This window comes from Gobio gobio (assembly GCF_949357685.1).
Source record: "Gobio gobio genome assembly, chromosome: 22".
NCBI lineage: Eukaryota > Metazoa > Chordata > Actinopteri > Cypriniformes > Gobionidae > Gobio > Gobio gobio.
This window is the reverse complement of record NC_137118.1, coordinates 17,217,847-17,244,630: the sequence shown is the minus strand read 5'-3', so window position 1 is coordinate 17,244,630 and position 26,784 is coordinate 17,217,847. Positions and strand designations below refer to the sequence as shown.

General features: G+C 39.0%; 2 protein-coding genes across 3 annotated transcripts; one reads left to right on the top strand and one right to left on the bottom strand.

Annotated features, from left to right (window-relative positions):
* On the top strand, positions 1-11,248 carry snx24 (sorting nexin 24). Of its 2 annotated transcripts, XM_079805152.1 has the most exons (7): positions 1-247; positions 605-688; positions 2,060-2,164; positions 2,270-2,364; positions 2,510-2,539; positions 2,825-2,889; positions 9,283-11,248. In XM_079805152.1, exons 1-7 carry the CDS (start codon positions 179-181, stop codon positions 9,351-9,353), a joined length of 519 nt encoding a protein of 172 aa, XP_079661278.1. In that variant the 5' UTR covers positions 1-178; the 3' UTR covers positions 9,354-11,248. The 2 variants fall into 2 exon arrangements, with proteins under 2 accessions (XP_079661278.1, XP_079661279.1); XM_079805153.1 differs by lacking the exon at positions 605-688 and having other exon boundaries at positions 22-247; positions 9,283-10,593.
* On the bottom strand, positions 10,577-26,784 carry ggcx (gamma-glutamyl carboxylase). Its single transcript, XM_079805151.1, has 15 exons — positions 26,528-26,784; positions 25,614-25,820; positions 25,362-25,520; positions 23,000-23,165; positions 22,772-22,850; positions 22,559-22,665; positions 20,974-21,137; positions 20,592-20,893; positions 19,118-19,249; positions 18,654-18,805; positions 18,350-18,519; positions 18,122-18,252; positions 16,998-17,145; positions 12,787-12,991; positions 10,577-11,754 (listed from the first exon to the last, which is right to left on the bottom strand). Exons 1-15 carry the CDS (start codon positions 26,556-26,558, stop codon positions 11,595-11,597), a joined length of 2,313 nt encoding a protein of 770 aa, XP_079661277.1. The 5' UTR covers positions 26,559-26,784; the 3' UTR covers positions 10,577-11,594.

The window sequence follows — 26,784 nt, the reverse complement described above, 5'->3', positions numbered from 1 at the left end:
GCAGACCAACCGCTGAACCTCCTGCGTGCGATGGAGAAGAAGCGCGTGGAATATTTTCAATTCTCATGATGTCCAGTGAACTCGACCACCAGTAAAATTACCCTGAAGGGCCCACCGACATATCTCACAGTTATTTGACCTGGTGTGCCACATAATTACTAAGATATCTCGTTGGATCATGCATCCTATAGAAGTGTCAATCCCGTCTTTTCGATCGGAGGGCAGTAACGCGGAGAAGGGCTACACGGTGAGTCCAACAGCTACTTTCTAAACGAGCCAGCTTGCGTAAACACGGTGTCATTAAGATTTATAATAATAAACGTTACACTTGACCTCACTAAATAACGATAAATTTCGCTTTAAGACGTAGACTTTTTGGCAGTGTCTCAAAGCCTAGTGAGCTGGCTATTAAGAGCATGTTTGGGCGCGTTTGAGGGGGATTCAAACACTCCAACCGCGCCTATGACGTCCGTGAATGATGTCTAGGTTTTTGATATATGTATTTAAAGTGAATTCATCCTGATATTTATGAGCCATCTCAGCTCACTCAAATAGACTGTATTATCTTTGAAGGAAATGATGGAAACGCACTTTGTCTCTCCAGGTTTTTAAGATCGAGGTGCTCATGTGTGGTAGACAGCACACTGTTGAGAAACGATACAGTGAATTTCACGCCCTGCATAAAATGGTGAGCACGCATAAAACTGCTAATAATACTCATCACACTGCAATAAAATACGTAATGGAATAATGTGGAACGTGGATTAGAAGAAAATGGGAATGTACAATGGGGTGTGTGAGTATCCAGGGTTCAACCACAAAATTATATTTTTATTTATTTTTCTGTATGTCAGAACAGTTTCAGGTTCTATACATTAACATAAACTACAGACACATTACTTGCAGCATTTATTCATCTTAAAGGGACAGTTCACTCAAAAATGTAAATTCTGTCATAATTTACTGCTCACCCTCATTTTGTTCCAAACCTGTATGAATTTCTTTCTTCTGCTGAACACAAAATAAGATAATTTAAGGAATGTCGGGAACCAAACAGGTTATGGGCCCTAATGACTTCCACAGTATTTTTTTCTCTCCATACAATGAAAGTCAGTGCAGTCCACTAACTGTTTAAATAAGTAAATGATGACAGTCTCTCCCTTTAATTATTACTCAATTGCTTTGTATGACTCATTATGACTCAGTTGTTTTGGCTAAAAGCATCTGCTAAAGGCATGAAATGTAAGTGTAATTAATAATAATTTGTATACTTTTAATACATTCTTATCACTTCAATTAATTAACATTAATGTATTATGAACATGAATTAACACAATACATTTTTCAAATCACTTTTTTTTTTTTTTTTACATTAAATAACACATGAACTTGGAGATCACATATGAAATATTAAAGAATTACATGGGAAGGGGGGTGGGGTGAACATAAAAGAAATCATATCAAAATTGTCAAGTTTTATATAAACTCTCATAATGCATGTATATATTTAAGAAGAAGAAAAAAATATATATTTTATACAGTATATACATGCAAATTTTATATATACATTAATGAGTGCGTATTTATATATACATAATAATTATACACAGTGCAGACACACACATATATTATGTAAACAAACTTTTATTTTGGATGCGATTAATCGATTTCTCAGCACTAATAGCAACATGTACATGTGAAAAAGCAGTGTTGCTCAAATAGTTCCTTGGAAAACATTTTCAAGTTTTCAGCAGAATTTCTCAGCTCAGCACAATGTATTAGTTTTGTACTTTTTATTTACTGTATGTGGTCAGAAAGAATGTTGACTATTTATTGTGTGCTGCTAGAGTACATCAAGACTACATGATTGTGTACACTTTGAGGAAAGAGGATATTCGACGTCAAGTGTCAGATGAAGTGGTCTTTTACGCAATTTACAGTTTTGGCAAAATGCAGAAATTCCACTTGAAAAGCATGCCTAACCTGTGTGTAAACTCTAGAGTTGCCTTCTGGAAAGTTTGTAACATGTTTTTTCACCTCCTAACGACTATTTTTATAGCTTAAAAAGAGCATTAAACCTCCTGAAATCCCTTCGAAGCATGTGAGGAACTGGGTACCTAAGGTTCTTGAGCAGAGGAGACAGGGACTAGAGTTCTACCTCCAGGTATTTATCTGTTTGCTTAACAAATGAAATCACACAGTGACAAACAGCCCCTTTCCCGTATTCTGGAATAACCATTTGATTGTTTTGTTTTTTGTGTCTGTGTAGACTATAATCATGGAAAATGAGGTTCTTCCAAAGATATTCTTGGATTTCCTCAATATCCGCCATTTCCCGTCACTGCCAAAAACTGAGAGTTGTGGGTAAGGCTTTATAGGGTGTAATTTTGTCTGAAGTAAAGGCCTTAGAAAGCAGACCTTTGGACAAACAAAGACTTTTCAATATAGTCATTAAAAAAGATCATTGTAAAATGTACATGTGTTAAAATGACTGTCTTTTTTCTGTTAGATCATTTGAAACGGAATCGGAGGAATCAAGGTATGCCGGCTTCTTTGATTGCAATTTTTACATCTGAAAGAAGCACAGAATGTAAAAATCAGAGCCATTTTGATGTGTGACATTCTTTCATGAAGGCATTTTTGAGAAGTTATTGCGCTGGCTGGGAAATGACACCGCCCACGTGATAAATTTCAAAGTCGGCTTTGTGTTTTTAACACTGTCATCAGAAACCAAAGTAGTTTGCGAGTCATTCTGTTCTTTCTCCCTCTCCCTCTCTCTCTCTCTCTCTTTCTCTTTCTGACCTTTCCTCTACAAACACTGCAGTAAACTGACACATCAACCAGCACTTCTCTTCCTGAGGGATCCCTATCTGCTCCCTGCCACCAACGGTACAGGTCTTATCATACGACTTTCGTTTTTTTAAAGGGATAGTTCACCCAAAAATGAAAATTCTGTCATCATTTAGTCACCCTCAAGTTGTTCCAAACCTGTATAAAATTCTTTGTTCTGCTGAACACAAAGGAAGATATTTGGAAGAATGTTTGTAACCAAGCAGATCTTGGCAGCCATTGACTACCATAGTGGGAAAAAATACTATGGTAGACAATGGCTGCCACCTTGAGGGTGAGTAAATGATGACAGAATTTTCATTTTTGGGTAAACTATCCCTTTAAGGCAGGGGTCTCCACACTCGGTCCTGGAGGGCCACAGTCCTTCAGAGTTTAGCTCCAACCCCAATTAAACATACCTGAACCAGCTAATCAATGTCTAACTAGGGCCTTGTAAGACACTGATTAGCAGGTTCAGGTGTGTTTATTTGAGGTTGGAGCTAAACTCTGCAGGACAGCGGCCCTCCAGGACCGAGTGTGGAGACCCCTGCTTTAAGGGGAAGAAGAATGCATGTGCAAATGCATCCTCTTCGGGAGTCACATATAAAAAAAAAACCTTAAAAATTGTTAGACATATATAGTCAAATATATAATAAATACATAGTTATAAAAAGAAATACAAAAATGATAATACATTCAATTATGTATAGATATAATATAGATAAATAAATGTATATCTATACTTTAATGTATTATAATTTTTGTAAGTAAAGGCCTATTTATATATAAATATATATAAAATATACACACACACACACACACACACACACACACACACACACACACACACAGATCAGGCATAACATTATTCCTCATATTTTGAGGAATAAATAAAACAGCCCTGACTCATTGAGGCATGGACTCCACTAGACCCCTGAAGGGGTTCTGTGATATCTGGCACCAAGATGTTAGCAGCAGATCCTTTAAGTCCTTTAAGTTGCGAGGTGGGGCCTCCATGGATCGGACTTGTTTGTTCAGAACATCCCACAGATGCTCGATTGGATTGAGATCTGGGGAATTTGGAGGCCAAGTCAACACCTCAAACTCGTGCTACTCAAACCATTCCTGAACCATTTATGGTTTGTGGTAGGGCACATTATCCTGCTGAAAGAGCCCCAGCCACCAGGGAATACTGTTTCCATGAAAGGTTGTACATGGTCTCTACAATGCTTAGATAGGTGGTATGTGTCAAAGTAACATCCACATGGATGGCAGGACCCAAGTTTTCCCAGCAAAACGTTGCCCAAAGCATCACACTGCCTCCGCCGGCTTGCCTTCTTCCCATAGTGCATCCTGGTGCCATGTGTTCCCCAGGTAAGTGACGCACCTGGCCATCCACGTGATGTAAAAGAAAATGTGATTCATCCGACCAGACAACCTTCTTCCATTGCTGGACAGGGGTCAGCATGGGCACCCTGACTGGTCTGCGGCTATACATTCTATACAAACTACGATACTAGGGCTGTAATCAACCAAAGAAAATCTTGGTCGACTGGAGTCCTGAAATTTTCGACTAAAAATCGACTAAAAATGACGTTAGGAAAAAAAAAGTTAAATTAATTAGCTGCGCACTGTGCGCAGTACTTGGTAGCCTTGTTGTCTGCATAAATTAATTATAAATAAACATAAAAAACTAGTAGGCTATTTGCAGTATATTAAATAGTTTTTGAGCTGATTATTTTGCACTGAAATGAGTCTGACACACGAGTCTGTCAGCTCTGACAGCGTCGCATCAAGTGCACCTGTGCAATATCATAGCCTATGACTTCCCAAAATATAGTACTATTGTCAACTAGATATCATCACAAGAACTTTTGAGGAATATGCAACATAATTTAGACAATTGTTTTTGTCATATGTATTATAATAACTGACAGACAGTATAATTTCAGCCGCTCTGTGCAGCTCGAACGTTAGGAGCTCAGCTGAGCTCAGCTTCGCGGCTGAGACACGAAGAGACTATTAACTTAAAGCTTTTACTCTTAAACACAAAAGGCACGTCCACTTTAATAAAAAAGGAATATGTATTAAACAAGCCAGATCAAGAGCAGAAAAAACGCTCTCACGATTAAATAAATAATATAAGTTACAGAAAACTAGCCTTCTTCAATCTGGCTGTTTCCGAAATCGCCCCCTATACCCTCATTCACTATTCCCTACATTAGTCCACTGATATAGTCCACTTCGAAAACGAGTGAGTGATTTCGGACACTAAGTCGCCGGAAAGGCTGCCGATTTTGCAGTTTGTGCTTGCTGTTTGGCAGCTCCAGTAATAATGAAAAGATTTATCCTGAACTATGCTACGGAAACTAGCATGTAACCTTAATCAAACAATATAATAATCATCTTAAAAAGGATCATTTATACCTGTATGCATGATATTGGGCTGGACCAGTGCGGTTCGGAAGATGGATGGATGATTGATTCAGCTGTGGGCACTATTTGAGGGAACAGCCATTTAGTGGTGTCCGAAACCATAGTGGACGTTATTAAGTGCACTCATACAATCCCACAATGCACCACAATAACGAGTTTGCAACCGATGTATGCTCGACGGCTAGAGAATACCCATAATGCACGGTGAGAGTCGCGCCGTGCATTGAATGAATTCCCGCGTTTCGCCAGGAGATGGCATCGACTCACACACTTTTTAAGACCAATGATATTGGGCCCACTCACTTGTATCATCTCCAATTGAGCACGTCTGTTTACATACCCTGATAAACACTGATTAAATCGGTTAGTAGCTTTATTTTCACTTCTCTAATATTTTCTTCATATTCATAGAAAATAAATTCCTTTCCGATCTGATATATGATGGAAAAAAGGATCAGTGCGAGTTTGGTAAAAGGCGGATTCGAACCTCTGATCAATTTGCGTCAAATCTTATCGTGAAGCGTCTTATCCCCTACACTATTGCTACTGATGAAGATTGTGTATTCCGTAGGTGTGTCTTCCTCAACCAGACGTTTAAACAAGCCGATATATTTAAATATATTTTTTGTAAATTGCATCTACTCCAGTAAAATGTTTCTGTTAAAGGACCCACCGACATTTTTTTTGCTTCTGACGCCCATAATATTAATAGTAGCCTACTATAAAGTATGAAATATATAGGCCTACTACAAATATTATTATTATTTTTTTTAATTAAATGCTTATTAGTTACTTTATTATTCCCCTTTCCAAGTAAGTTCAGTGCCACACAAGTAAAGAGTTATGGTTAACTTTAAGCTTGTTGGCTCGTTTTTGGAGTAGTGGAGTAATGGAGAATGAGGGTACATAGGGCGAATCGGACAGCGGTAAGTTCATTCATTCAGTGCGCGACTCTCAGTGCGTTGAGAGCACACCGTCTGGTTGAGTGAGAGAACGTTTCAAACTCATAAGGAGTTGTTTCTCGTTTGCTCTCGAAACGCTCTCGCGGGACTTTGCTGTCATACGCCGATCGGGCATCGAACAAGCATATTCTCCAGCGCGTATCTAATGTACACTCGTTATTGCGGTGCATGGTGGGATTGAATAAGTGCACTCAAAGACGTCCACTATTGTTTCGGACACCATTAAAAATGGATGTTCACTCAAATAGTGCCCTATTTAAGGGTATAGGGGGCGATTTCGAACACAGCCTCTGTCTCTCTTCTCCAGTGGGTTGGGCTAATCCAAAAGTGAAAACAATGGGGGTGTTCTGAAGGCAGACTCATACCTGTGAAACAGGGGTGCTCTGAAAACACCCCCATTAGCAATTAGTGTTTTCCACCTGTTGAAATGAACGCGGCGCGGCAAAACTGATGAAATGAACGCGGCAAAACGGACAGTACAGATCCACTTTTGCGGCACGACTGAAGCGTGGTGTTGTGACGCTTCCCCTCATATGTATGTTGATGGGCGTTCCTCAAGTTTACCGCTATGGGTGTGCGTTTGAGCCAGCGGGAATGAAAAACAAAGGACCGGCGAGAGACTTCTCTTCGCCAGTTGGTTGGGCCAATCCAAAAGAAGTGAAAACAATGGGGGTGTTCTGAAGGCAGACTGATACCTGTGAAACAGGGGTGCTCTGAAAACACCCCCATTAGCAATTAGTGCTTTCCACCTGATTAAATGAACGCGGCGCAGCAAAACTGATGAAATGAACGCGGCAAAAACTAATGAAATGAACGCTGAAAAAAATCGACCAATCAAAATTTTGGTCGAGCCAGAACATATCGACCAATAATCGACTAATCGACTGGGAGATTACAGCCCTATACGATACACTGTGTATTCTGACACTAGTGATGGAAATTTCGATTCTTTCAAGAGATTCGTTCATTTTCAGTTCGTTCATCAAAATGATTCGTTCAGATTCGTTCATTGATTCGTTCAGTGACCATTTTTTTTTATATTTCATAAATATCCCAGCAGGTGGCAAAAAGAGTGTCTTATGCGTTATTTCTTAAGTCAACGAACGTATTTACTTACAAAAAAATAATTTGGCTTTATTAAAATGTGTGCATCTATCATTAAATAAAATAAGTCTAAATAAGTGGTTCAGAAGACCAAAGCACAAAGGTTTTCTTGCATGATTAACAATTAATTGTTTGGTCAGACATTTACACATTCATATTATTCAGATATATCTGGGATTATGGTAAACGAACGTAGAGTTATAAACAAATGTAACCTAAAACTTCGCTTTGCAGCCATCCGCTCTCTGCTTATTGCTGAACGAGAGTGATTCACATGCTAAATGACCGACATCCATTTCCACGAACGAGATGCACCACCAGTTCGTTCACGAACGAGATCTAGCAGCAGTTCGTTCAATTCGTTCACGAACGAGATGTAGCAGCAGTTCGTTCAATTCGTTCACGAACGAGATCTCTCTCTCTCTCGTTCAGTGATGGGCGTGTTCGTTCAGTATCGTTGGTGGTTCAATTCGTTCATGAACCAGATGTAGGCCTATCAGTTCGTTCGTTCACGAACGAGATCTCTCGTTCAGACTCAAAAAAGCAACTCGGTCAGATGGACGTGTTCTTTAACTCCAATAATATCGCATTTTTTATTTGTTTTGCAGTTTTTGGAGAATTGCATGACATGACTCAAACGTAATGAAGTAATTTGTATTAATTTTATAAAACAACAACAATGAAAATAAATAATACAAACACAATACATCAGTAATTATACATTCATTTAACCATCAGCCTGCATTATTACACTGTTTTCATTAAAATGGTAAAGTGTACATGTCTTTCTTTGCTGCATACCGTATATGCCTAACTACACAAGCCGAGCTCTACATGTTCGCTATCAGTATCGTTCAATAGCTGGTTCATTTCGTTCACGAACAAGTCGAGAAGGAGATCAGTCTTTGGTTCAGAGTCGGACTCAAAAGCATCGGTCAGTAAAAGGCGTATTCGTTCACTGAATTCAACAAATCACATGCTCCGTCACATCTTATACTCGAACGCTATTGGCTCGAAGTTTTGTCATTGACAGGATGAAACAGTCCACAGAGCTGCGCATGCGCTCGCTCCTCGCTGCTAATAGCGCCATGCTGCTGTGGAGGGAGGAATTTCAGTGAACGAGAAATGAGTCAGTGGACTACTTGAACGAGAACGATTCGTTCACCTAAAAGATTCGTTCAAAAAGAACGATTCGTTCACGAACGTAACATCACTATCTGACACCTTTCTATCAGAACCAGCATTAACTTCTTAACCAATTTGAGTTACAGTAGCTTGTCTGTTTGATCGGACCACACGGCCAGCCTTCGCTCCCCACGTGCATCAATGAACCTTGGCCGCCCATGACCCTGTCGCCGGTTCACCACTGTTCCTTACTTGGACCACTTTTGATAGATACTGACCACTGCAGGCCGGGAACACCCCACAAGAGCTGCAATTTTGGAGATGCTCTGACCCAGTCGTCTAGCCATCACAATTTGGCCCTTGTCAAACTCGCTCAAATCTTGCCCATTTTTCCTGCTTCTAACACATCAACTTTTAGGACAACGTTCGCTTGCTGCCTAATATATCCCACCAACAGGTGCTGTGATGAAGAGATAGTCAGTGTTATTCACTTCACCTGTCATAATGTTATGCCTGATCAGTGTATATGTATACTGAACTTAATTTCAAATCAACTGATGCAACAGTCAGACATCTCCCATCTTGAGCTGACTCCAATGACTCATTCTCTCACTGAACCACAGGTTATTATATCAGAATTTAACTGAGTCTAATTACTGTTCATTTGTCACCGTGTAGTTAAAGTTTCAGAGTCTTGTTGCAATAAATAATATTTTCCTAAAAGACATCCTGCAAAAAAACACAAAAAAAAACCAATCCTGTAATAAACACTGCATATGTATTATGTTACATATACAGTTAATGAATGCTTTTCAATTGTTTGCAGATACGTTTTCAAATATGGTTATTGAAGGTGTGATACGTGGAATATTTTATCCAGACTTCCAGCCGAGGTAGATCTCAGCACTACGGACGACATCACATCAAGATCACGGATAAAAAGGGATTCATATTACCGACACTAAATCACACAGCACCAGTTTAGCAGACTCATTAATTGCAGCCTTTAAGAGTGTATTTTTCTTTAAACACTCCATGAGATTTTGATTTGTTTTTGTGTTCTGCAAATGCAGGAATTGAGATTTAGTTTTAGTGAACGCTCATATCGACTGCCGAATTAAGGTCTCGTTTAATATCAGAAGTACCTCCGCATGTATTTTGCACATCTCTCCTCGTGTCATATATGAGGTCAGATGGATTCTCATCCACTGACTCTGTTTCTCCAGATGAGGTGACTTATCAAATAAGGAAGTTGTTGGAAGAGCCTTGAACCTTTTCATTATGTCATTGAATTTTATTGATGCGATTTACTTTGTTTTTGACGTGGCAATTTTTCGATTACCACCCTTGGCTTATAATTAGCAAAAAGGGAAGTAATGGGTGGACCAAACTAGTGTAAAGCCAGTGTATACGTGTGTTTGACTGGAAGCGGCGCTGCAATGTTTTCAGGACATCAAAACAGCGAGAGCAATTCGAAAGCATACCGAGCCTGTTCTCTAATCCCTCTCGCAGTATTTTGATGTCATACACTGATCGTTCTGCACAGCGCCGCTTCAAGTCAAACACACACATCTTGTATCATGTTACTGCCCAAAACTGTGAAAGAGTTCTTGTTAAAAGGAAAGTTGTCATGCAAGTTAGCTTTGCTAACCTGGAGCTAAGTAAATCCTTTTCAGTGGGTTAACGTCTTTATAAATGCAGTTTAGTCTGGACTAATGTTAGTCTAATATTTTTAGGAATTTCACTGTAGGAAGAACGCACGTGAACGCTAGTTTAAAAGCTTTTACACTACTGATGGGAAGTAGTATTGGTGAAGACAATTCGGTTTGAGAATTTGTGTGTCGCGGCTGTTGTTTAAATGTTGTTATAAAGCTGACAACGAAACAGAGAATGGATTTATGTACCATTTCAAGCAGTTCTACAGAATTTAAGTGTTTGCTTTCATTTAGATGTATTGATTCTGTTTGGACGATGTGCCATTCCATTATGTGTGTAATCGTTGACACTTTGGATTGTCTCTTGCACTTTAACAATGGTGAAAAGATCAGTTTGTAATTGAATATCATTTTAAAACTGATAGCAATAAAACATCACACACTTATTCATTAACTCAATACTTTGTGTGTTATGACATATTGTGGTAGTGTGTTGCACTTTTTTTTATTAAAACATTGACACATACAGACAAATTCCAATCTGAACAGCATCCCACAATCACAGTGTGCATATAAAAAAGGTTGTGTTCTTGTTATTTTAGGCCACCCAGGCATTTAATAACAGCATTTAGCATAATGAAACTTATGCATCAAAGACAATTCAGTACCTGTTCATGTTTGGCACTTTTTACAGCCAAGATTTGTCCAATTGAAACATAGCAGGATCGCATAAGCACAAATGAGTGAATTGTAAGATAAAAGCTTTTATTTGGTTTAAAGGTAAAAAAAAAAAAAAAACCTGTGCTTCAAACATTCTCACAAAAGGTTCACTTAGATTTTTAAAAATACTGAAATAGTAATAGTAAATGAATAGCTTTTAAACTAAAACAAAAAGAACCAAGTAAATCTTAGTGTCATCATTACTTGCATTATCAGTAACCAGTAAAAAGGAATGAAAAAATAAGAGTTGGGTATAATTCAACAAAACATTCTAAATATAAATTCTGTCATCATTGTTCCAAACTTGTGTGAAATTCATGGGACACAAAAGGAAAACATTTGAAGAATGGTACTGCTGCTTTATTCCCCCCGTACAATGAGAGTTGAATAAAGATAGGCATTGTCAAACCCCCCCCCCAAAAAACAGAAAAAGGTACTGTAAAATAGTCTTTTATGACTTGTGCACTACAGTATATTCCAGGTCTTTTGAAGTCATATGACAGGACCATGTTAGGATGAAATTTCAGTAATTATTCACAAATCTTAAAATCTAACATAGTCATACAGGTTTAGAATGACATGAGGGTGTGTAAAAGATTTTCATTTTGGGGCTTTAGTGTATGATAAAAAAAAAAAAAACTGTAAACAATAACCTGATTTTTTTTTTTCCCACAATCGTGGAATGCTCCAAAAATACTGACTTACTAAATCATTTGTTAGTTTGCTGCAGTATCAGCCAGCAGCTCAGTAACAGTCTCTTTTCTCACAGCTCTCCGTGGCCTACCTCGTCTTTAAGACGCTCATCCTGATTGGTCTCGCTCTCGGGCTCCTTCAAGTTGGCGTAGGCCACTTCTCTCGTCAGTTGTTCTAGCGGTGGCAAACCTACAGCCAGGTTACGCAAAGCGATGGCTGTCATCAGGAACCTTAAGAGATTAACCAAAATAACAAAAGTCATTTGGCGACCCGTGACTGTAGATGTTTAAAGCCACAATATGTAATTTTCTGCCGCTAGAGGTCACTTATTCAAAACAAAAGGCGTAGCTTGATGATACCTGTATTTTGCGGAGCTTTTATTATGCCGCAGATGGCCGATTCCGTTTTTTTTTTAACGGTCATGCGTACGCAGCGCTGCTTAGATACATTATTTGAGTGTGTTAAAAGTTATTATTATAACGCTTCTCTGTGCATTCGCTCGGCGGCTACTAATAGACACTTGTTGCACTGCAGAAAGCTAGATTGATATTAGGCATGGTAAAACATGGTACTCACGGTAAATCAAGAAAACAAGATTTAAACAATAAGACTTGATTTTCTGTTGATGAATGTCTCTAAACAGTTGCTCACCAGTCTAATAAAACATAATATATTAAAGGGATAGTTCACCCAAAAATGAAAATTGTCATCATTTACTCACCCTCAAGTTGTTCCAAACCTGTATGAGTTTCTTTGTTCCACTGAACACAAAAGAAGATATTTAGAAGAATGCTGGTAACCAAGCAGATAGAGCAACCATTGACTACCATAGTATTTTTTTCCCTACTATGGTAGTCAATGGTTGCTCTCTCTGCTTGGTTACCAGCATTCTTCTAAATATCTTCTTTTGTGTTCAGCAGAACAAAGAAACTCATACAGGTTTGGAACAACTTGAGGGTGAGTAAATGATGACAGAATTTTCATTTTTGGGTGAACTATCCCTTTAAAGCGTCTTTGGTGTTTCCACGGTTTCTACAAAAATCGAGGGTATGATGTCATTGATGAGCGACGCACAGACACAGTAAAAATGGCTTATATCTCTGGATTTAAACAGTTTTGGAAACATTAATGATTAAAACATTAATAATGCAAGTACAAAAATCAACAAAATATATAACATTGTTCTAGTGGTTTTTGTATATTTTAATCCAAAAATCTTACATAAAGTGCCTTTAATATCACCCTTTAGTACCACAACATACCCTCGTCTAATTGAGATGTATTTCTTTGAGGCAAATCTCTGGAACCTCTCGACCATAGAAGCTTCCCGCCGCTTTTTCACCTCCTGCATGCGCTTCTGTCGTTTGAGGAAGATTCGTACTACTGGGTCGATCACGCTGTTGTCAGACTCCTGGTTGTCGAGACCAGTGATGAGCGGCTGCAGCTCAGGAGGCAAAGGCTCTGTCTCTACAAACAGGAATAAAGCAACATATTATAAAGCATTGAACATTTCTTTTTCCAACATCCCCCTCCCTAGGCAGCCAATATACATCCCAACATAACCTTGTCCGATTACAGAAGCATAACCGCACATTCATGTCATTTCTACACCTTTTCAAGTCAGGAGCACATGCAATGAAAAAAGGCCATTTTGTGAGACAAATTTTATTAGGGTCAAAACACCCTTGTAATCTTTCATCAAAATACCCCCCCCCCCCCCCATCCCCTTCTTACAGCAACATGTCTTCTCTGATGATGTGTCTACTGGCATGAGGGCGGGACAACCTGTCACTCACATAAGATCCACCAATAGAAAACTACAACAAGCCAATAAATCCCACCCTCAATTTTCCCAATGGACATGAGATCCACCAATAGCAAACCACAACCATCCAATCAATTCCCAATAAATCCCACACTACATTTTCCCAATGGACATGAGATCCACCAATAGCAAACCACAACCATCCAGTCAATTCCCAATAAATCCCACCCTACATTTTCCCAATGGACAAAGTCCCGCCCTAAATTTTTTCTTGCTCGAGAAGTGGTTTCACTCAGATATGTCACAATAGAGAAGAAAAAATCTCACAACTTCAGTTTCATGCCGACTTTAACTAAAACTATTGAAATAAAATATAAAAAGATGGAAAAACGAATGAATATTATGTATATATATATATATACTTTTTTTTTCTCATTAAAATTAAATGCGTTCATCAGTGATTCTATATCAAGAGCAGTGACACGTTTGTGTGCATTTTCTTTAGTGATTTCACCTGAACAAATAGTCTCCGCAACGGCGTTAAGCGATAGATTGAAGCGCTCGTCTGTGTGAAGACTGTGCACAAATGCAGAGAGAGAACTGATAACAGCGGCAACGAGCACTCACAAAAACAACACTTCTCTTATTTAAAGGTCCCATGGCATGGCATTTTTCTATTATTTTATAGTGTTTCCTGAGGTGTACTTATATTGTTAGTATGATTTTTACATCATAAAATGTCATAATTTAGAAATAAAAGGCATTTTTTCTATACTGCTGTTTGCCCTGTGGCTGAATGCCCTGCTTCAAGAGGCGTGTCTGCTGTGAGACTACAGTAAAAACGCCCACTGTGATTGGCTGACATCGTTGCATTTGAAATGAGCGGAGGGGGCGTGGTTTAACGAGGCACGAGCAGGCACGAGCTGCTGCCAGAGAGACAGATGGACCTGAGTTCACTTCTCATCAGTTCTCTCAGCATGTCTAAGTTCAGGGTGAACTTTTGTAGTTACTCGAATATACTTCAGGTTATTAGTTTATTTCTAGTCGGAGGGGCTGTCACTCATGTCAGAAAGTTAGTAACTTTAGTAAATTATGGATCAGCGCTGACTCGAGACGCGAACCGTTTAGAACGATTCAGTCCGATTTGGTGAACTGGTTCGGTTCACTAAAAAGAACCAATTCAAAAGAATGATTCGTTCGCGAACCGGACATCACGGAGACGGAGCGATTGCTAACAAAGTTATTTATCCTCCTGGGACCCAAGAATAGACTTTTGTCCACTGTAGTGGACATTAGATTTTAGTGAATTTCTTTGACATCATACATGTCACATGTCACAGTCTGAATGTCCAGTAAAGAGCACATTCAGGGCTTTGCAGGGATACCAAATGTTTGGAGGTTTCACCAGGACAACAACTTCTTCTTGGTCTTTAAAAATGGCTGACATTAATGTTGAGCACTCTTATGGAAATATGATCATATTTTTTAATTATAATTTAAATCTGATTAATTTTCAAATTGTTTGTTATAAATCAACATCTCAGGAAAATGTTATGGGGTTTCTAATCAAAATATGACTTTCTGTTACAGAACAGGGCATTGATTTCATAAATGACCACTATAGTGGACACCAGGATTTAAATCATGATTATCAGGCATTGGAGACATAAGTGAACAGGGAAAGAAATTACATATCAATATTCCTATGAAATATTAGATATTATTTTGAAAATGTTGCCAATTTTTCCTCCCATTATTACACTTCTTTTTTCATTACATGTTGCACCAAGAACACATTAATATGCAAATTAGATGCAGTGAATAGATACATTGTATTGAATGGGAAAATCCAAGTATTGTCATTTTACCCACATATTTCATAAAGTAAAATGGTATATGAATGCATTTCATTATATCTTTCATAACATAGTTCAGAATCATCTTTAAATAAAGTTTGTTTAAAAAAAACCCTGAAACCTAAAAATTGATTGATGAGTTAAAAATAAATCCCATTGTTTTTGCCTATACATGCAATTTCATGTCATTTAATTTTTTTAACAACTCAGTCCTGGTGTCAACTACAGAGGACATATCAAAACATGAATAAAATATCATTTTTCAAAAATGTTTTTTTTCCATTTGTTTCTTATGCTCTAAACAATGTAATGACATAAAAAAATACTAAATTCAAAAAACTTTTTTTTTCTGGGTCCCAGGAGGTTATAGTAACTACTGAGTTGTGAGAGCGCTGTCCGTCAGCGTGAGTTTATTGTGTTTGTATCTGAGAGTTCTGAATAAACACGAGTCCCAGTCATGCCGAGTCCGTCTTCATCATTATTACCAACTTTGTAACACATGCAATGTACCATTACAGCGAGATGAACGAGTCAGTAAGTTTGATTAAAGCATTATTTCTAGATATGTTCCAATCATATGAAAAGCGTCAGTGACGCGCATTGAGTACACAGCGCAAACAAAGACACCACAGCAGTAATCGAATGTAATCCAGTTTATTGTGTGGAAAGCTGGCTAGCCTAGCCGGATACCCTCACGCTTACCCTCCTTCTGCTTAATCTCACGCCGCGTTTGGTGCCTCCGCTGTGGGCCAGATGCAGTACTGGGGGTCGGGGATGTTGAAGGCCGAGCTTCGGCGTGCGTGAGGTTTATCTCTAAAGATGTGGCTCTGCCGATGTTAAGCAGAAACTCCCGACTGTATGCACATTTAAGAACAGATAGACGCGACGAGGACGTACAAAAACACTGACTCACAAGATATAAAACACGAAAACACCGTTCTGTCGGGAGAGAGAGAAGCCGCAGCGTGTGCACGAATAATAAATAATTAGCTACACATAAGAAATCACTGATCACAGATCAGAAGGAACTGAAAAAAGACTTCTGTTTTCATTTGTACATCCAAACACTGAGAAACTGCCAGCGTTCACTCGTTCACAAGCCATGATCTCTCGAGCGCTTGCATGGGCGTGCCAGATTATCTGGGCGGAGGAAAGGGAGGAAACCGTTCCTGCTTGGACGTCAAACCAGGAGACTTCAGGATTGGCTCGTCTGGCCTGTCATTTTCTCAAAGGCAGAGAAAGACAGCCACAACTCGGTTTTACACCGATCAACATTGCTATCCACTTGGGGACAATATTCAGGCAAGGGGAACTCATATTAATGTTGAAATACCTCATAAAATGAAAATTTCATGCCATGGGACCTTTAACACAAAGTAATTTGTTTCTTTCTATAAAGGTACATCCGTGCTGCGAGATGTTTCAAACAGTGGTAGGGACAATATAGACCCTGGCAAAAAATGGTAGGGACATGTCCCACCTGCAAATTATGCCTATGTAAATAATACTAAATACTAAATTAACACTTAAGTGCATTTACTAAAAGAAAGCGCTGTTCATATTGTAAAGATGTTCTGGGTTTTGTTGCTATTTGTTTTGTGGCTTGCTTACATTTACGCTTGCTTGCTTAATTCATATTAAACTGAATTAATTTGGATGTAGTTCAAATTCACATTGTTTGTGTGAACGCAGTTTGTAATGTTGGATTGGTAAATAAATATGTTCAAGAGAATAATTTAACTATTTGATCATGTGACAATTATTGGTAAACAACAAAGAATTCTTTTAATCTGAAGGAATTTGTAATAGTTTTAAAATCAAAGTTTTCCCATGTAACCAAAAAGCGACGTACCTGTTCCATTGCGCACTTTCTCCTGAAGTTCAGAAAGCTTTGTGAAGTTCTTCTGAAGATCCGCCTCAGTGGTATTTACATAAATGTACATGTAACAGGATGGTCCTTCAGACACAGTATACACCTTATGGTACGCACCAGCTGGTATCTTAAAACACAATAATGAAATGCATCAATATAGATACAAACATTAAAGGATTGGTTCACTTCAAAATGAAAATTTCCTGATAATTTACTCGCCCCCATCTCATCCAAGATGTCGATGTCTTTCTTTCTTCAGTTGAAAAGGAATTAAGTTTGAGGAAAACATTCCAGGATTTTTCTCCACATAATGGACTTCATTGGCAGCCAACGGGTTAAAGGTCAAATCAATGCAGTTTCAAGGGGCTTTGAAGGGCTTCAGAGGCTCTGCACGATCCCAACCAAGGAATAGGGTCTTATGTGGCGAAACGATCGGTCTTTTTAAAAAAACAAAAAACTATTTATATACTTTTTAACCACAAATGCACGACTTCGGTCTTGTTTTTCTTCACTGCATATGACTTCATCACCTCGGAAAGGTCACATCCGTGACGTACGTGGAAGCACCGAAAAACTACATCTCATGTTCTCCTCCAACTTTAAAATTGTCTGACATTGTTTTTTTACCTTTATTTTTGTAAAGGGTGTTTGATTTAGTCTTTGCATGTTTGTCTTAACACTGGGTCGGTACTTCCATGTACGTCACGGATGTGACCATTCCGACGTGATGTCATACGCGTGAAGAAGCACAACACAGAAGTTGTGCATTTGTGGTTAAAAAGTATATACATTTTTTTTCACTAGATAAGAGCCTATTCATCGTCTGGGATTGGGCAGAGCCCTCTGAAGCCCTTTGAAACTGCATTGATTTCATTGCCAATGAAGTCCACCATGTGGAAAAAAACTCCTGGAATGTTTCCCTCAAAAAAATTCCTTTTCAACTGAAGAAAGAAAGACATGAACATCTTGGATGAGATGGGGGATGAGTAAATTATCAGGAAATTTTCATTTTGAGGTGAACTAATCCTTTAATAATAGTATATGTTTAAAATATTACTGTTGAACAAATCAGAGTTTCATAATAAGGCAACAGAGAATTGTACCTGCATCTTTTCTCCTGGTTGTAAACTGTAGTTCTTCTTCTCATCCACTATTTCAACCTTCAACTGACCCTCCAGAACCTGAACACTGGTGTTCCCAAGATCCTCACTCACAAAGTTTTCAAGATAAAGGCCTGTGGATGTGTCATTAATAATAACTGAGCATCTGTGTGGGCAAATTAAGGAAAAGTATTCCAGTAAAAAAATAAAAATACAGTTAGAGATACATACCTGGGAAGTCAGCAATGAATACCACCTCAGTCTGGTTGTCTAGAGACCCCTCAATCTCCTCAAATTTGGCTCTCCACGGTGAGAGGTCAACGAGTAGTGGCATGAGCCATGGATTGGGGCGGAACGGCGACCAGTCGGCTTTTACAATGTCAATGCGCGGGTCAAAAATCCTATTAGACGGAAGGAGAGCCATATTGCAATAAAGGCTTTTAAACTTTGATGTCAGAAGCCTTGTACTATTTTGTCTGTATGAATCACAGAACATCTAGCAGTGTAAGTTGAATACACGATAAACATTATTAACCTCTGCTGGAAACGATCGTTGATGGACACCCAAATGTCAAAGTAGATTTCTGGTTCTGAGATATTGAAGCGTGGCAGATTTTCACTGAGGCAAGTCGCGTACTGCTTCAACATGTCTCCATGGTCTTTCCATCTCCGGCTCTGAGTAAAAACCTGCGCCATATTGGAATGACGAGACGATAAGCATACATAAAAGAGCATAACAATGTAGTGGTGCAATTTAAATGACTCCAGTTGGTTTAGTGTTAAAATAAGGAATATTGTGGGCTGAAAACAGGTTGAGATCTATTGATGTATCTGTAGAATGTTGTGGATTATCACAGGAAATTAATTTAAAAATCACTTTTCTTTCCATATACTTCCATTGCAAGTTAAGGAAAAATATAAAAACAAACAAAATTCCACAAACTGAGAGCTTGATCTATATTTAACCTGGAACATTCCTGTAAAATTGTTTTGACTCACTCCAGGGTTCAGATATCCAACGTCCCCTGTTACGCCATCTCTGTAGGTGATCTTGACATGCTGATGTGAGCGAGAGTGAACCATCATGTCCCATGAGTAGCCATACAGTCCATTCGTCCAGTTATTATAGCCCTGTATGGCCCAGAGATTAAATGGTCAGGTTAATCATATATTCAATGAAAATTTGAATAAGGAAAGCGATATCTTTGAGATTGTATCCTGGTTAAGGGGATTTCCCATGACTGGGACAGTGCTGGAGAATGGATTGATCTCTTTGGCCCTGTTTACACCTGGTATTAAAATGTGTTTTGGTCGATCGGATCACTAGAAGATGAGGGAGACGAATACCTGTTTACACCTGGTGTTTTAATTTCTTTTGTCCAATTTCAACCACTTCTGTCTTGATTTCTTCGAGGGAAGGTCTATGGGTGGATAAATGTATGGGCTTTTTCAGATCTTTTGATATAATAAGCTTGTGCAATTTACATATGAACGTGCCCAGAGATGACGAAAAAACATACAGAGAGCAGCTGTTCTGATAGCCGTATGACCACTCCGAACGTGGTGTGTGTTTGAAATCAGGAATGGTGAGACAACATTGTGCTTGGTATGTTTTTCATCTTCAAACCAAGCCGACAAAGTTTAAATCCCGCCTGGCTAGCGTGCTTCCCATAATGTTTACACATTAGGTCAGTAGGTGGAGAGTAGGCGGTCTTTTGTGGCTGTTTGCACACATTTGACCACATGAGCGTCTGCACTACGAAATCAATCTGGTCTAATGCATTTTCAACAACAAGCTTTAGACTCCTGTATTTAGCGTTGTCCACTTGTGATCCGATCGACCAAAACGCATCTTAATTCCAGTTGTAAACAGAGCCTTTGAAGTTAAGCATCAGATTCAGCTTCACTCCGGAGCCTTTGCTTGTCGGTTGCCCCTCATAAGGTGTTGTTTAAAAGATAAAATTCTTGCTTACAACCTTGCTTGTTCAAGAATGAATCAACGTTTTTTAATGAATAGGCTGAGTGGTTGGTTACTGGCCCAAATCAAAAGATCCCAATCTCTAGGACATTCTATAGATATGGCTCAGGTCCCACCATCAATGCAAGACTATTAGATTCTTTCTCCAGTTTATCATCTGCCATGTGCAAATAGTAAGTTTGCTTGTTTAAAATGCAAACGTAATAGCAATTGTGCATAACGATGCACAATCTGAGGTATTATTCGTGTCTTTAACAGGAATACAGAGTTAAATTCTTAGGATTAGAAATATGTTAAAATCTCTTCCAATAAGTATCTACACATATTCAGCATGATACCTAGCAAGAAATGTGTTTTCTCTTCCAAAGGTTTGTGCGGATATTTGCATTTGTTCACTATCTGTGTTTACATTGATTGTGAAAGCGCTGTATCCTCTGATTGAGTGAACGTTCTAGATCAAAATGCACTTAAACAACATTTAAAATTTAAAATCACCTGCGTGATGAAGTGCGAGTATGGCAAGAAGAACTGCTCTGTGATGTAAAGGATGGCGAAGAAGGCTCTAATCTTGTGCTTGAAGCTCGGTGTGGTGGGTCTGGGAGAAGCGTGGGCCTCATCTTGTTCTCTAGGCTCACTGGGTGGATTTGGGTACACGCAGGAGGAGCTGGGACTCGGGGCAGGAGAGATGAGGGGCAGTACAGGCCAGAAGAACTCTGGGAAACGGCCGAAAAAGCGTCTAGGCCAGTCAGGGTGGCAAAAGAGAGGGCTTGTGGCCAACATAGTGTAAGGAAACATTCCTGAGGATAAAAATAAAGATCATAAAGTCTTCCTAATCTCAAATCTTATGAGTAAACTAGTCCTTTAGCGTCATTTTTACCAATGCTAAAGAGCTGGGAATTCATGCAGTGGAAATAGCTGACAAAGAAGATGGCGAAAGAACGTGTTGCATCAAAGAAAAGCAGATAGCCAGCTGTGAGGTCTAAGATCAGACCCCCACCATGGATCACCATCAGACTGACCAATTCAACAGGCAAGATCATTCTGAAACAGAGTGAGAGAGAGAGAGGGGGAAAAAAATACAAAATTAGGTCTGTCATAATCATTAATTTTGTGCTGATGATTAAGTGTCATACAAATAATTGCGGTTTTGTTTGTGTCACTTATAGTGCAAGCCTAACAAGTAATTTTTTTATGATTAACTTAGAATCATATAATAAAACTAATCAAATAGGGCCATATGATTTACTTCAAAACTTTGACATTTTTGTTCTACAACGTGAATTACGCAAACCTATAGTGAAAACAAATTTTGAAGCAGTCATGTTAATTTTTGAAAACATAAATTTTTAATAATAACTTGATAAGAAAGTTTGGGGTATTAGTGTGTGCAGTGTACGCTGTAGAAGAAACGTCAAAGTATCGTCAAGTTATGTTTATCGCAGGCTTTATTTTACTCATAAATTGAAAACCCCATTATAAAACGCCATAGGAAAATCTTGTGGCGAATTAGTCTTCTGGGTTCTGACGTCATACCTAATGCTTAAATTTCTCTTATTTGAATGTCAAAATGTGATTGAAATTTAATCTGCACATTTATTGCGGTTATCTCAAATAATCACGATCAGACGATTTAAAGGGATAGTTCACCCAAAAATGAAAATTCGGTCATCATTTACTCACCCTCAAGTTGTTCCAAACCTGTATGAGTTTCTTTGTTCTCCCTATTTTTTTAGGGAAAAAAATACTATGGTAGTGAATAGTTGCTCTATCTGCTTGGTAACAAACATTCTTCAAAATATCTTCTCCTGTGTTCAGCAGAACAAAGAAACTCATACAGGTTTGGAACAACTTGAGGGTGAGTAAATGATGACAGAATTTTCATTTTTGGTTGAACTATCCCTTTAACAATAATCGTGACAGGCCTACACGAAATATGGCTATGTTTAGACTATTATTAATCAAATTTTCTAATATGTGACTTACCTCAGATCTGTTTTATTTTCATAACAGTGTAAACAGCACAAATCTGGAATCTGATTTTTTTTTTTTATTCTGATTTGGGCCACTTCCAAATGTGGTACTAAATTAGATACAGCCAGGTCGGATATTTTGCGGTGCGACCACAGTCTGAACAGTCATATTGTAGTTCTTGCGACTTTTACGTCACTATAGATCGACATTCGTCACAATTATGTGCTGACGGAAGTCACTCCAAAGATTTTACATGCCAGTAGTTCTTTGGTCACTCGGTTAATATGGGGTCCGTTCAGGACTGCGATGAGTTCACACTCAAATCTGATATTTCAAATAAAAAATGTGAACAGCCAAACCAAAGAAATCTGATCTGAGCAATAAATCAGAATTGAGCACTAAGGCTTGCAGTGTGAACGTAGCCATGATATTGATCCATAACAGCAATGTGTCATTCTAGGGCAGATGTTGCTTGAGGCTAATATACTCACTTGAAAGGGTCAAATAACCAATGGTGTGCCAAGTATTTCATCGAGTACCCTTCCACCCAATCAGCATCTAGTTTCTTGACCCCAGCGATGAAGTACACGATGAAAATCTGTCAAATGCAATGAACATTCACCGTCTCATCATAACTTTATCTATGCAGATAATATCCTACAAACATAGGGATGATATCTGCAAATCTAGATACATCAGCTGACCTGAGTTCTCAGCAAAGTGTAGTTCCATAGCGGTACATGGGCGTTCCTCTTCCTGGGGTTTCGGAGTCCATCTAAAGACCTGCATTAAAACAATGTTTTGCTTGTTAAGTGCTATTTTTTGTTCAAATAAATGACTCTTGGATGGATGTTTTGTGTTATACATATTTTTAAGTGTGAGCTAAGGGTCCAAATAGTTTTGGGGCTACTGTACAGGAAGTGTAACCTTACCAGTATCTGTTGGCATCCATGAGCGCGAGCTGGAAGCCGATGAGTCCATACAGATAAGAGTGATTGTTCCAGGTTGTTTTGTCCAGGAAGAAAACGTACCAGTAAGTGGATATAAACATCAGACAGGCAAGGCGATAAAAACATCCGAGCATGATACCAACAGCGCCTGCAAAACAAAAACAAGTGGGTGATCAGTTTTGTGTCTTACCAGATAATCTGGGGCGAACATTGGAACTGACCGATGCCCATCTGGTTGCATCACGCACAGCTCTACGTGATTTTTTTTCGCTGTCGGGACGGGGTAAATCAGGGATAAATTGGCCTAAAACTCCTGTTGTCTGAGCCCGGCTTTAAAGAGTGTTCCCATCTGTCAAAATTACACAATGGGTTCTGGAAATATAAATACCATTCAATTTCTCCATTCTGGTCGATACCAATAAGTGAGTGAAGTGACGTGTGGCAACCCATACTTGGAATTTGTGCTCTGCATTTAACCCATCCAAGTGAACACACACAGTAATGAACACACACACACACACACCGTGAACACACACCCGGAGCAGTGGGAACCATATTGCTGGTGGTATTGAGGGTGCTGGTTATTCACTCCCCCCACCAACAATTCCTGCCGGACCTGAGACTCGAACCTGCAACCTTCCGGTAACAAGTCCGACAACAAGTCTCTAACCATTAGGCCACGACTGCCCCAATAAATATTGTCAGCAAAGGCTGATAACTGATAAATGGTCAATAATACAATTCTATATTATTTTGTCTAAATAAATTAAAAATAAAATACTACTGTTGAATGCTACATCACAATTTAGACATCAAAACATTACAATGTACAGTATGAAACATATATTCATTTGAAAGAATAAATTTAACAGTATTATTCAGCTATTTTAAGGTTTTTTGTTGGTTTTTGTATTATGTTTTTTAAAGATTAACTTTCAGTGTGTTAAATGATGGAAAACGTAATAAACAAACAAATATCAAGTGACAGAGATAAATGTAAAAACTCTTAAAGGGTTAGTTCACCCAAAAATGAAAATTCTGTCATTAATTACTCACCCTCACGTCGTTCGAGACCCGTAAGACCTCCGTTCATATTCGGAACACAAATGAAGATATTTTTGTTGAAAGCTGATGGCTGAGAAAGGCTTCCATTGGCATTCAGTACACTTATACTCCCAAGACGGATAAAAGGCACTCAAAACATCGTTACAAAGTCCATCTCACCACAGTGACTCTACAATAATCTTACTATGCGACGACAATAGTTTTTGTGCGCAAAAAAAATCAAAATAACACCTTTTTCAAACTTGTTACTGCCTTCCGTGTGTGCCTCCACGACGCATGCGCGAGAATATGACGCAGATCCGGCGTTCGGACAGATGACCCAGAAGTGATTTGTTTACAATCAGAGGAAGACGCGCGTATCTCAGCTGTTGGATTCTACATTGATCGTGCTTTAGGTCTCGGCGTAGTGCTCAAAATGGGGTTAGAGTGTGCATTTCATGGAATCCCGAGCCCCGGCGCTACGTCATATTCTCGCGCATGCGTCGTGGAGGCACACGCGGAAGGCAATAACAAGCTGGATAAAGGTGTTCTTTTGATTTTTTTTTGCGCACAAAAACTATTGTCGTCGCATCGTAAGATTATTGTAGAGTCACTGTGGTGAGATGGACTTTGTAATGACATTTTAAGTGCCTTTTATCGGTCTTGGGAGTATAAGTGTACTGAATGCCAATGGAGGCCTAACTGAAGCCTTTCTCAGCCATCAGCTTTCAACAAAAATATCTTCATTTGTGTTCCGAATATGAACGGAGGTCTTACGGGTCTCGAACGACATAAGGGTGAGTAATTAATGACAGAATTTTCATTTTTGGGTGAACTAACCCTTTAAAGCTACACTGTGTGATATTTTCCCCCATCTAGCGGTTAAAAAGTATATGACCATCCAGTGAATATTAGTTTCTCTTCCTCTCAATTCCGATTTCGTTTTAACTCCTACGGTGGCCGATTTAGTCCAAGATTAATATGGCTTCCAGTTCGACCTCGTCCACATTCGACACGGTGCCATCGAGTGTTAAAACGCGAAAGGCGAAGCTTGAATTAACGGGTATGTCCCTCTTTGGCTAATGTACTTTCAAGATGGAGGGGCAACATGGCGACCCGCATTCAAACCCCTCACCCGTATGTATTTTCAATGGCATATTATAAACTTACGAGAATACTCTTTACTAAAGACTTTAGAAATGCCTATGGAGAAAATAAAAGGAGGAAATCCTTCCAAAACCAAGGCCACTAGAAAAGTGGGCAGTCACTGTTGCATTTCAGAGTTTTTCAAGGAACTCACCAAGGAACATAACAAAATACACAAAGAACATCCAGTCCATGGGAAGGGGCTTGAGGAAGTTGAAGAGGGGGAAGCGGCACACCGGTGCCCCATCTAAATACTTGTAGTCCAGATGACTCAGGCCTCGTTCCTGGGTGATGTCCAGGGCCATCAGCATACCTGAGAAAATACAGCACACATCAACACCTGATGTGTGCACCCACTATATGGATGCTGAAAAATCGCATATGTCACACACAAATGAGGACTCACCAAATAAGAAACGGAAAATGCCCAATGAGGCCGGGTCAGAGGGGCGATTGAGGAGACACACTAGCCGATGCCACGATGACACATCTTCTTTCTCAAAGCCAAAAAGACGCTTCATGGTGCTGGTCGGCTCTGATGGGGACACGGTTGCCTGTTTGTTCTCCGTACTGCTTTTTGTCTTAGCTTTGGAGGGTTCAACGTATGGAGCACCTGTTGAAGTGACAAAAGGAATCACATAAATATTGTTACTCCTAGTCAGCATTGAGATTAAACTGAGAGCGAATGGAGATTTAGCACAGCACAAGTCTCCAGTATCTCAGATTTACCTCCCGAGATACCCCCCCCCCCTTTTTTAAATAAAAAAACATTATTATACTAATGCACATCACTTCTAGAGTTTCAGAAGATATCTCAAAAAGTTGCCAGTTTTCAATGACTTGTCAAAAATGACAAGTCAGTATGATTTCTGTATGAACTCAAATATTTCTTGTTGATTTTAGATCAAATAATCTGAGATATGCTATCCATATTAATTTTACAGCTTTACACACAAATATTTGTTACTATTTGTGTCAATTCACAGAAAGAATTTTAGGAGAAACATTTGAGACGAAGTTACTGAAATAAAACTAAACTGAGAACTCATTCAATTACAAAGGTATACCATTTCTTAGAAGTACAAAAGTATACTACATACTAGTATACCACGAAACAGTACTTGTATTGTTTTCGACTCAACCTAGATAAATCAAATTACATCTATCTACATTTTCACTATTAATGCACTTATTAATCAGACGATACGTAAACCTTATATATTCAGATGCACACTAAAGCTAATGTTATGCAAAGTTATTCGAAATCCATATCCATCTCGTTTTTTGTAGCCACTTTTACTGTAGTAATAGAGTATTTACCTGCAGTCGCGTCACTCGCCCCTGGCTCCATGTTGCAGGTTATGAAACCAGTCTGCACTAAACGTTACACAAGGTCTGTCAGGCTTAAACCGACCGAAATTCTTTCACATCCGATACATAACTAGACTTCCACACATCAGAGTGAGGTACGTGTCAAACGGACGCATAGCACCCTGAAAGGTTGGCTATCCGTAGAAAGGTAGGCGACTGCGTAGATATCTGGACGCTCATTGGCTGGTTCCGTCATAAGACGCGCC

Excerpts from the sequence above, each read along its gene's own strand:
- snx24 (XM_079805152.1), top strand. The coding sequence starts at position 179 with ATGCATCCTATAGAAGTGTCAATCCCGTCTTTTCGATCGGAGGGCAGT. Across the intron at positions 248-604 it reads ACGCGGAGAAGGGCTACACG|GTTTTTAAGATCGAGGTGCT; the intron begins GTGAGTCCAACA and ends TTGTCTCTCCAG. Across the intron at positions 2,540-2,824 it reads ACGGAATCGGAGGAATCAAG|TAAACTGACACATCAACCAG; the intron begins GTATGCCGGCTT and ends CAAACACTGCAG.
- ggcx (XM_079805151.1), bottom strand. The coding sequence starts at position 26,558 with ATGGAGCCAGGGGCGAGTGACGCGACTGCAG. Across the intron at positions 18,806-19,117 it reads TTGGATATCTGAACCCTGGA|GTTTTTACTCAGAGCCGGAG; the intron begins GTGAGTCAAAAC and ends AATATGGCGCAG. Across the intron at positions 17,146-18,121 it reads AACCAGGAGAAAAGATGCAG|ATACCAGCTGGTGCGTACCA; the intron begins GTACAATTCTCT and ends TTGTGTTTTAAG.